The sequence below is a fragment of the Salarias fasciatus genome, chromosome 11, assembly GCF_902148845.1.
Source record: "Salarias fasciatus chromosome 11, fSalaFa1.1, whole genome shotgun sequence".
Lineage (NCBI taxonomy): Eukaryota > Metazoa > Chordata > Actinopteri > Blenniiformes > Blenniidae > Salarias > Salarias fasciatus.
Window position 1 is genome coordinate 5,337,495 of NC_043755.1, and position 11,850 is coordinate 5,349,344.

At 44.5% G+C, this 11,850-nt stretch overlaps 1 protein-coding gene across 1 annotated transcript; it reads left to right on the top strand.

Annotated features, from left to right (window-relative positions):
* The first annotated feature begins 1,258 nt into the window (after nt 1-1,258).
* Nucleotides 1,259-6,993, top strand: LOC115397440 (cytochrome P450 11B, mitochondrial-like). Its single transcript, XM_030103763.1, has 9 exons — nt 1,259-1,575; nt 1,655-1,810; nt 2,365-2,579; nt 4,220-4,423; nt 4,495-4,676; nt 4,777-4,943; nt 5,473-5,551; nt 5,624-5,827; nt 6,883-6,993. Exons 1-9 carry the CDS (start codon nt 1,259-1,261, stop codon nt 6,991-6,993), a joined length of 1,635 nt encoding a protein of 544 aa, XP_029959623.1.
* The last annotated feature ends 4,857 nt before the right edge of the window (nt 6,994-11,850 follow it).

The following is an 11,850-nucleotide window of genomic DNA, read 5'->3' on the forward strand; positions in this document are numbered from 1 at the left end:
CCAAACTGCTATTTGAACATAGAAAATGTGTGGTAACAGTTTCCAAACATCAGCGTTCGGTTTGCAGGAATGTACAATGCCGGCGTGACGTCCTGACATCTGCGTGCCGCTGTTTGCTCAGTACATGTGGGTTGAAAGCATATTGCATCGGCCCTGGATGACCTCTGTGGATGACCTCTGTGGATGACCTCTCTGGGAGGCTGAGTAAAGAGAAATGAGCCATGAACTCGTGACTCTCGGTTCCTGTCATCTGGGGTCACTGACTCCATTAGTGACCCGATACCCCGTATTTTAAATGCAATTGCTGAAAATGATTCCTCCTAATGATGCATATCAAATGTTTCTACCTAGTTCAGTGAAATGTTTTTTTTCAGATTATATCCTGATTACATTTACTAAGATTGTTAACCAATTATTTAGATAACATTTTACAAAGTTTCTATCATTGACTGCATGTGATGCTATATTTTAGAGAGTCTGTTTTAAAGTGAGAGGATCAGGATGCATGCTTTTCATACATGTCGCTGTATTATTAGTTTGAGCGAGTTTAGCGAGTTTGCAGGACTCTCACAGATCCCGCTTGGTGATCCGTGCACAAGTAAAGGAACCTCAGGGCCGCGTGTTGACGCTACAACATGAACTCACACCACGAGTGAAATAAGTGGGAAATGTGTTCATTTTGTGTGATTAGGTGAGGAATTTGTCTCGTTGTCTGTGATCAAATATCCGCTGAGTCATTTGCATCACATCTACAGACTGTACTTGAGCCAAACTGTGTAAGCCAAACTTTAAGCTGCTAGTTTCTGGTGACGGCTGGTTTGTTTGCGCTGAGCTAATTTCAGAGTGCAAACAGAGGGCTGCCAGTCGAAGGTTGTTTCTTTTTCTTTTTTTATTTTACATGATAAGGAAATCAAAAACTCACCAAAGAACCTTGTAACCATCGAGTAGATGACTTGTCTTTTTATTTATTGTTATTGTTAGCTGTTGTTGAACCATGTAATAAAGACTTTTTTTTTAGCCAGCTGGTGTCTTCTTCTGCTCAGTATGTGAGAATATACTCTGCCTGTGTAGCTGTGTTGTGTTTCTCTTGAACCCTGATGCTCGGATCCATAAATCATCCCCTCCTATCGGCTCATCGGGGCAATAAAACACATTCAAGGATGCGTGTGAGGTTGGCGTTGGAGGAGGGAAATAATCAGCCCTGTCGAGGAAGCGACATCGACTGGAGGAGTCAAAGAGTGGGGAAGACGGACGCATCATGAAGAGCATGTCCGTCTGTGTCAAAGCCCCGCATGCCTGCAGGCCCAGAGACATGCTGCTGGCTGCGGCCCCACAGAGGAGTTTTTGCATGACCGCGGCTGGAACTGTGCTGGGAGGGAATCTGGAGAGGGGAAAAGGGGGGGTTAAAGAGGGCAGGAAAGGAGGGGTGGACGGCCAGGTGAGGAGGTTTGAGGAGATCCCTCACACGGGGAGAAGTGGCTGGCTCAACCTGCTGAAGTTCTGGAGAGAGGATCGCTTCAGACACCTCCACAAACACATGGAGAGGACCTTCGACGCCCTCGGACCCATCTACAGGTAATCCGGTCAGAGCTCTGCGTGGGAAGCAGCCCCGGCCGTGTGTTCACTCCGTCTTCTGTCCCGTGTGTCGGCGAAGGGAGAATCTGGGCGCCATAAGCAGCGTGAACATCATTCTGCCGTCGGACATCGGCGAGGTGTTTCAGTCCGAGGGCCTCCATCCACGGCGGATGACCCTGCAGCCCTGGGCCACGCATCGAGAGATACGCAACCACAGCAAGGGAGTCTTCCTCAAGTCAGTGGAAATCAATTATTCAAGCAACTCACTACTTTTTCTGTCAGCTGAAACTAAATCCGCCCCATGATGGGATCAGATTTAATAAATGTATGGAATCAGTTGTTATCATTTCACTCACATCTGGAGAAAATTTAATCAGCTTTGGAAAACATTTGTTCATCGTTCATATTCTTCTCGTGTCCTGAGTTTTGTTTGCTGTGAAAGACGTCAAGCTGGACAAAAAAAAACGGCCTGTCTGTTTTGCCATCTGCCTTTACTCCTTTTTTCTTTTTTTTTCTGAATGATTTGGAGATGATTTTATCACTGTCTGCTTCTTTGCTTGAATCTTTGACTACAAAATGAGCTGAGAAACTATTCAGCATCTCAGCACCAAGAAAAAGTCAAACTTGATTCACTGTCACTGTCATTCTTTCTTCATTAAAAATAGAATAATTCAGGAATCATTATTGCAGGAAAAATGTCGTCCATTTCTTTCTTTCTGCCTCTCGATGGCAGAGCTGCGGTTGAAAGGTTCGACTTTAACGCCTGGCTCTGAAATCATCTCTCCGCAGGAATGGCGAGGCGTGGAGAGCCGACCGACTGCAGCTCAACAAGGAGGTGATGATGAGCGAGGCCGTAAAGCGCTTTCTCCCCCTCCTTGATCAGGTGGCGAGGGACTTCTGTCGCATGCTGCTCGCCAAAGTGGAACGGGAAGGAGGCGGAGGGACGGGGAAGCACAGTCTCACCATGGATCCCAGTCCTGACCTCTTCCGCTTCGCCCTGGAAGGTCAGAGGTCAACGTCATGTGTGACTTTATCATATGTGTGTGACTCCGCGTTTAATCTGCTTTTTTTTCTGTGTGGGGACAGTGATTTATGGTGGAAGTAGATTAAAGAGATGACTGTCTGTTGGAAAACCTTCCATCTCCTCGATGTTCATTCAGCAGCGATCGACCTTGAATCCCAGGGAAAGAGGAGGATATGGATCAGCGAGGCTTTCTTTCAGGCGAACTATCAGCTTTTTGAGTCAACTCTCAACTGCTGACGTCGACTGTGACGGCTCCTGACGTCAGCGGAATTATACAACCTGCAGAAGCATCGTCTCCGTAGAAATCTCCAACCAAACCCCCCCCCCACCCCAAAACAAACATCCCTCCACTGCACACGTCTCCGTGCTTCTGCTCCCTCCACTCCAGTTTTAAAATATTCTGAGAAGCAATCCTCGCTCTCACCCGAGGCGTATCTGTCCCAACATATCCTCCATGTAGGAGGTCAAGGAGAACATGCACCTTTAAAAATAGCAGCGCCAACAAAGATGATCAAAGCTCCGGGATTCTTTCAGCAGGTCTGCTCCTTTCATGAGCCTATCTGCAACATGCCACGCTCACCAGTGTGAATGCCTGTGTGACTCAGACGGCCGGGCACTTGTTTGCATCTGTGTGTACGTGAGCGAGGAGAGAGAGAGAGAGAGGGGGGAGCTGATGACTTTGAGTCATGCTGCTCTGCTCCTAATGGGCCGCAGCGCGCACAACCAAGTGCTAAGCCGCGGTAGGACCAGGCCGACAAGAAACTCTCCTCCGGTGGCTGGTGTGCGGTTAATAACAGACGCGTGTGATCGGTGATGGATGAGTGGTGGAGACGAGAGAGGCAGAGAGAGATAGAGAGAGAGAGATGTTCGCATTCAGAAAACGTATTTGTTTCTCTGGAGGAAAGTCTGGCGTTACAGAGAAAAATGAAGAAAAAAAGGCTATTTTGGTGATCGGAGGAAATTAATAAATGAATGACTCATAGAATATTTACAATCTATAGGAACAAGAAATCCTTCAAAGGCTTGAATCTACAGTCTGAAAATGAATCAGAATGTATCTGTAATCTGCTAAAGCTCACCTAAGCCTCATGTTCACGACCGCCTCTGAGTATAAAACTACTGTGACTAATAAGAGTTAGAAACCAAAAGAAAAACAGAACATTCCAAGCGTGTCTGATTCTTACAATTATACTTTAGTACATGCTGGTCTGCAGCTCAGAAGATTTATCTTTTGTTTGTTTTAATTTCATGGCCTTCTGAATATCTAGACTGACTCCAGCGTATCTGGATGGTAGAACAACAGAAAAGATTACCCTCCATCATTCATCACACAGAACAGATATGAGCAGGAGGCGCCTCTTCTCTGTGGTCGGCTCTCCTGATCATATCTGGTTTGTCTCCTGAATAATGGAGAGTAGTATTGTTTTTTCTGTGTTATTGAATATGATGTTTGCGTTGGGGAGAACCAGTACTGACATGGCTGGAAGTCAACATGATGACACTAATGCTGGAGCAGGTTCAGAGCAGCAACTTCTTCTGAATCGGCTTCTCCTAAAAGAACACAAATAGAATATTATCCATGAAATGCCACCATCTTCCCTCCTGTCCTCCCCTGTGCAGCCAGCTGCCACGTCATCTACGGCGAGCGCATCGGCCTCTTCTCCTCCTCTCCGTCTGTGGAGTCTCAGAAGTTCATCTGGGCCGTGGAGAGGATGCTCTCCACCACCCAGCCCCTCCTCTACCTGCCCCCTCGCCTGCTGCTCCGCATCGGTGCTCCCCTGTGGACGCAACACGCCACTGCATGGGATCACATCTTCAGTCATGGTAGAAGAGAAGTTCAGTGTCTTCAGTCACTTTGAGCGGCCCAACTCAACCTATTCCTCCCCTTTCTCCAGCGGAGGCGAGGATACAGAGGGCGTACCAGCGCCTGTCATCATCCCAGGGTGGAGAGCCCGAGGCGGGGGCATCAGGAGGCCGGTACACCGGGGTACTGGGGCAGCTCATGGAGAAAGGGAAACTTTCTTTGGAGCTCATAAAAGCCAACGTGACAGAGCTGATGGCTGGAGGGGTGGACACGGTCCGTGTGTGTGTGTGTGTGTGTGTGTGTGTGTGTCTCCGTCTTCCCCTGGCCTATATCTGCATGTCTGATTCTGAGGCCGGCCTCGTCCTCTGTGCAGACAGCCGTGCCGCTGCAGTTCGCTCTGTTCGAGTTGGGACGGAACCCAGACGTTCAGGAGAAGGTGAGGCAGCAGGTGAGGGCGTCGTGGGCCCAGGCCGGCGGAGACCCCCTTAAAGCCCTGCAGGGAGCGCCACTGCTGAAAGGCACCGTCAAAGAGATTCTCAGGTAAAAGAAAATGAAAAATCACAAAAGAATTCCTCTGATTATGGTTTGTTGGATATTTTTCAAAGACTTATTGTTCCTAATGCTCACAAGTCGGAGCAGCCAGGGACACAAATGGAGAACAGCGGTTGAATCAAGGATAAAACAACATTTAACATGCTGTTCTTACAATGTCTTATTGCTGCTGCCTCAGTCTGAGTCTATTTACAATACAAACTCAGTTCATACACATCAGTGACTTCAGTCTAACCGACAGCAAAAACATCATCTGTGACCTACAAACCGTCACACCCTGAGGTGATGGAGAAAAGACAAATCGTTCTCTCAGATCAATAGAGCATGAAGACCGAGCCGTGCTCTGAGCCAGGGAAGATCTGTCTGAAGTGTTTTCTTGAGCAGGTGAACTCCCTCCTGTAGCTGAAATGAGAATTGATTACCAGTAATACAGTGTCAGACAAGCGGATGAGAAGTCAAAGTTAAAACATGCGTCTCTCTCTCGCTTTCGGTCTGACGTTGTTTTGCGTTGTTTCAGGTTGTACCCGGTGGGAATCACCGTACAGCGTTATCCCGTCAAGGATATTGTTCTGCAGAATTATCACATCCCTGCTGGGGTGAGTCTTCAGAGTCTTACTCTCACAGTTTCTCCTTTTCGAGAGGCGTATTTCAGTTCTCCTCTCTCTCAGACCATGGTCCAGGCCTGCCTCTACCCGATGGGACGGAGCGCCCAGGTGTTTGAGGATCCTCTTCGCTTTGACCCCGCCCGATGGGGCAGCAGCAGAGAGGAGGGTCGAGGGGGAGGGTTCCGCTCCCTGGCCTTCGGGTTTGGGGCGCGGCAGTGCGTCGGGAGGAGGATCGCTGAGAACGAGATGCAGCTTCTGCTCATGCATGTGAGTGGAAGCACTCGACGAAAGAAGGAAAGGAGAATAAGGATGAGAGACGGATTAGAGAGGAAAGGATGTGACGCAAGACGGAAACCGAGCGTGAAAATATGGTGCGGAAAGACAGACAGGAGATTTAAGAAGATTTATTGGCGTCGATTTAGCAGTAGATCTTTCATTCATGTCAAAATTTGAGTTCTATACTGGAGATGAAGAAAAGCACTGAAGATTTAAAGTTTCTCACAATACTGAACTTATTTTTCAGATAAGAATTATTACTGATTCTTCAGAGGTTTGAGGATGAGTCATTTCAAAGAGCAATGAAATAATTTGAGATTATAAAAACCAAAACTTCTCAAGGATGTCTGTCTGACGATAACGGAGAGGCCTTTTCACAAAATTATTTATTTTCCATTCATTTCCAGCAAGTGATTGAACGATAAATAAATGAATGTAAGGTTAAAAAAAGCTCATGTTGTAAGTCAATTTAATTTAGAATTTTTTTTAAATGTAATTAAAATTCAAATTATTATTTTCATTGCAAAACCATAAATGTCGTAGTTCAAGCTTTTGAAGTTCTGTCTGATGGTTCATCAAATTACAATAATATCTATCTGACATGAGAAGAACAGGACTTTTTATTGCCTATGAATCACAGAATTTTTTTTTATACAATACTGTTTTATGAAGTGAAAAATCACCAGGAAGTCCAGAAATCAGCTAAAAACTTCAGAGACACTCTCTGCAGTTCAGACTCTGACAGCTGGGAACAATCCGCCCACACTTTAAAACCTCTGTGATAATCAAATGTTAATTAGAGAAGTCAAAAACACAAAAGACAAATGAATAAAAATGGTTTTTGGTCACATAAGAAATGATTCAATCTATCAAACAGAGACATTTTCATTTAAAATTGTATTAATGTTGAAATGTAAAAATCAAGGCCAGTACATTGAGTTTTATTAAATGTATTTATCTCTGTTATTTCAACGTGAGCATGGTTATTTTAAATATTTGCTCTGCTTCACCCTCCCTCCATCACCTCCTCCCCTCCTCCTGTTCAGATCCTGCTGGGCTTCCATCTCAGCGTACCGTCCTCCCAGGACCTGGAAACCACTGTCACCCTCATCCTGCAGCCCGAGACCCCGCCCAGGATCACATTCAGCAAGCTCTGACACACACACACACACACACACACACACACACACACACACACACACACACACACACACACACTGACGAGAAATGTATAGCTACCGATCAATCTAGAAAGTTTATCATTGTATTATAATTTATTACTCACAGTTAATAGCAAGTTCAGTCTTTTGAAAATGAGCCAACTTGTAAACAATATTCACCTCTTGTTAAATGTTTCATCTCTGTAAACATTACGAATTGCTTCTTTTCATATGATTTGCATTCTGTCATAACTGAAACAAAGAATAAAAATCTCAAATTGGCTACATCCTGTTTAAATGTGTAAATATGCTGTTGTGTATCATTTTTCATAGTCTATATCTGCCCCTGGGCCTGGTGCAGTGGTTGGCACCTATACATAAAGAGAAGAATATTGGTTCAAATCTGGGCCTTTTTCATTTATTCTCTGTGTGCTTGGCTTTTTCCAAAACACTGAAAAAAAAACATGTATGCAGGATGGTTGATCGGTGCCTCTAATTTGACCTCAGTGTGAGTGAGATGGGTGAATCCAGTCAGCTTGACTCAGTTCCAAAGTTCAGTGATACTGAACTGAATAAAGAAGTATAGAAGATGGATTTGAAGTGTATTTCTTTCTAGGAGTGGGTGTCATTTTAAGCAGATATTTACGTCCACCTAGCCATCATGTACAGTGGGGCAAAAAAGTATTTAGTCAGCCACCAATTGTGCGAGTTCTCCCACTTAAAAAGATGAGAGAGGCCTGTCATTGTCATCATAGGTATACCTCAACTATGAGAGACAGAATGAGAAACAAAATCCAGAAAATCACATTGTCTCATTTGAAAAAAAATATTTGCAAATTATTGTGGAAAATAAGTATTTAGTTACCCATAAATAGGCAAGATTTCTGGCTCTCACAGAGCTGTAACTTCTTCTTTAAGAGGCTCCTCTGTCCTCCACTCGTTACCTGTATTAATGACACCTGTTTGAACTCATTATCAGTATAAAAGACACCTGTCCACAGCCTCAAACAGTCACACTCCGAACTCCACTATGGCCAAGACCAAGGACCAGAAACAAATTTGTAGACCTGCACCAGGTTGGAAGACTGAATCTGCAATAGGTACGCAGCTTGGTGTGAAGAAATCAACTGTCGGCGCAATTATTAGAAAATTAAAACATACAAGACCACTGATAAGACCACTCCCTCGATCTGGGGCTCCACGCAAGATCTCACCCCATGGGGTCAAAATGATCGCTGAGCAAAAATCCCAGAACCACACGGGGGGATCTAGTGAATGACTGCAGAGAGTCGGGACCAAAGGTCCGTAACACATTACACTGCCAGGGACTCAAATCCTGCAGTGCCAGACGTGTCCCCCTGCTGAAGCCAGTACACGTCCAGGTCTGTCTGAAGTTTGCTAGAGAGCATTTGGATGATCCAGAAGAGGACTGGGAGAATGTCATATGGTCAGATCAAATCAAAATAGAACTTTTTTGGTAGAAACACAACTTCTGGTGTTTGGAGGAGAAAGAATCCTGAATTGCTTCCAAAGAGCACCATACCTGAGCATGGGGGCGGAAGCGTCATGTTTTGGGGCTGCAAAAGGACCAGGACGACTGATCCGTGTAAAGGAAAGAATGAAAGGGGCCGTGTATGGTGAGATTTTGAGTGAAAACCTCCTTCCTTCAGCAAGGGCATTGAAGATGAAACGTGGCTGGGTCTTTCAGCAAGACAATGATCCCAAACACACCGCCCGGGCAGCAGAGGAGTGGCTTCGTAAGAAGCATTTCACGGTCCTGGAGTGGCCTGGCCAGTCTCCAGATCTCAACCCCATAGAGAATCTTTGGAGGGAGTTGGAAGTCCGTGTTGCCCAACGACAGCCCCAAAACATCACTGCTCTAGAGGAGATCTGCGTGGAGGAACTGGCCAAAATACCAGCAGCAGTGTGTGAAAATCTTGTGAAGACTTACAGAAAACGTTTGACCTCTGTCATTGCCAGCAAAGGGTATATAACAAAGTAGTGAGATGAACTTTTGTTATTGACCGAATACTTATTTTCTGCCATAATTTCAAAATAAATTGAATCAGACAATGTGATTTTCTGGATTTTTCCCCTCTCATAGTTGAGGTATACATTGACAATTACAATCCTCTCTCATCTTTTTTAGTGGGAGAACTCGCACAATTGGTGGCTGACGAAATACTTTTTTGCCCCACTGTATAATATTTTAGCAATCTTATCATCCAATTCCAGCAATAAATGAAGGTGAAGTACCCGGACAGGTTCACCAGCCCATCACTGGACTAACACAGACAGACAGAGGACCTAATGAAACCCTAAACATACACAGGGAGAACATGCAAATCCTGCAGAGAAAGGCCTCAAAGCCAGGATCTGTCTTGAATAAAGCCTGTAAACGCAACATTTGCACTTCTGTCCATTAGATGGCGCTGAACCTCACAGCCGCCCATCAACGCTGTTCTGGATCATCCCTCCCTCCTGTCCTCAGTCCTGACCTGCTCCATTCATCCAACAGGTTGGTAACGTCCTTCCTAATGATCACAACTTTACAACCCTCAATCACTTTTATAAGCGCCTGATAGCCTCTACTTTATGCACCGTCATCAGTGTTTGACTTTACAGCCTGCTAAGATAAATATGTGGCCAAGGCCTTGCTGTATTGTGCGGTTTGTGTGCGGTTCGTGGTTTCCTCCCACTGAGTAAAGAGCTGTTTGATAGAGGGCTCTCAGACTTGGCTGGAGGCCCGAGGACTGACTTGTTGATTGTCCGTGTTTGTGTTTTTTTTTTTCCTGTGATGGACAGCTGACCTGTCCAGTGTGCAGCTTTTGCCTGAAAACAGATTGATTTAATCCGACTGATACCCTGGCGACGTTAAAGTCATTTATTTAAGGCAAACGTATTATTTAGAAACTGCAGATCTTTCCAAAAGGTTGTTTCAGCCTTTCTGGGAGATATTGTGTTTTGTTCCAACAGAAGTCTCCAGACAGGCACCAGTAAAAGGCCGACCTGCAGATTAATACGTGATCCATCACTTTCAGTTCTACAGCATGGGTGTTTTTTTTTTTTTTTTAATATATAACTCTACGATTTGAAATGCACCCACTGTAAGTGGAATATATATATTTTTTACGCCATGGAATCCGTGCGTAAAAGTGACCTTTGCGCATTGCCGTCAGCTAATGTGCGTCAGGATATCATCATAGGCGTGTGCTGCAGGGCAGATTTCCTACAAGGCAGCATGAGAGCAAAGGTCTGTTTGTCCTCTGGCTAAAGATTGACACCCTCTGTCGGCGGCGGGGGTTCGTGCGTGACTGCGCACGGATATAAGTCGGGCGGCGCGCAGATCCTCGCAGCTGTAAAGTGAAACGTTCACTGTGAAAGATTCACTGAGCGGAGGACGCATGATCTCCATGTGTCACCTCTTACCAAAGTCTAATCACCTTTACATAACATCAGACATGATCAGGAACATGTGTGTGAGCACAGCTCTCTGCTCCCCATCATCACACCGAGAACACCCGAGAATGAAGAAGCTCGCCTACTGTATGCAGCAGGTGTCAACTCGGTTATGGTCTGAACAATTTCAGCCTGAAGGATCAACAAGAAGGAAAGTTCAGGGGTCTCCCATTAATCCTGCACCATGACTGTACCTTCAGGTGCTGACTTGCTCGTTATGTACACACTGTTCCAACCATCTTGACCATTTGTTAACTAATTATTAATCCTAATGAATTTTTAACAATGTTATTAGTATGAAAAGTCACTAGTAAAACACATTTATGAACTATTATTGTGAATGTAAATATGTGTTATCATTTGACCATGTTTGTTTTGCTTTGGGCATATTCGTATTCAAAGTGGTCGTAGTGTCAACACTTGCAGCGAATAGAATTAGAAAATAAATTACAAGAGTTAAACATGCTTCTATAATTTCTATCTAGTTAAATTATGTTGCAAATTTACAAAGCCTAAAAATTAGAGCTACTAATCTATGAAGAAAGATTTCATTTTTAGAAAAAAAAAAGATAAACTTTCTCTTATGAAATTGAAAAGCCTGTTTGTTTTGAATTATGGCACATTGTGGCATGTACTTTTCCAGCTGAGTGATGGTGCCAATAAAAAAATTTCCGAGAGGGTGAGCACCGTCGGTCCCAGACTAGAGATATGGGATTGCCACGGGTTGCAGAGTTTCATCTCGATCTCAAAGCAGAGAAGTGCCAATCGTACACGTGACTGGCAACGCCGGGGAGAACTACAATCCCAAAACGAGAGACAAAGCCTTCATTGGTACAACTCGCATATTCTGCTGCTTTAGCAGACAAGTGCAGGTTTCCTACAAATGTGATAAATACATAGACTTTCCAAAGGTATGACTTATTACAAACACCAAATATAATGATTGATTTCCTGTGACTTTGCAAAGTTCACAATCAGCATTTCATTTAAGTCAAAAAATTATCTATATTTGACATAAAACCACATGTAGACACTCTGAAATGTTGGAATGCTCAGATATTAACAGGGTTTTTTTTTTTTTTTTTTTTAGATGAACTGTTTAACTATTATTGTCACCTTCTATATATTCACGATTGCTGTTGTATCGAAACCTTGTGAAATGTCAGTCGAGCTGATAGAAATTTAGGTTGACACATTTTTGGAGTTTGAGGTCAGTAGAGTATCAGTCCGGGGTCAAGGTCACGGTTACATAACCAGCAGTCATGCAGAGGAAGCAAAACTGTCACTTTGCACTTTTGCGCTCACCTTTAGCTTTCCGTGCCTCCATCACAGCTGTTTTTCCACTTCTTTCTATCTTTGGCATCACTGTGGCTCAATGTTGCACGAACCCGCACG

Excerpts from the sequence above, each read along its gene's own strand:
- LOC115397440 (XM_030103763.1), top strand. The coding sequence starts at position 1,259 with ATGAAGAGCATGTCCGTCTGTGTCAAAGCCCCGCATGCCTGCAGGCCC. Across the intron at positions 4,677-4,776 it reads TGGCTGGAGGGGTGGACACG|ACAGCCGTGCCGCTGCAGTT; the intron begins GTCCGTGTGTGT and ends TCCTCTGTGCAG. Across the intron at positions 5,828-6,882 it reads TGCAGCTTCTGCTCATGCAT|ATCCTGCTGGGCTTCCATCT; the intron begins GTGAGTGGAAGC and ends CCTCCTGTTCAG.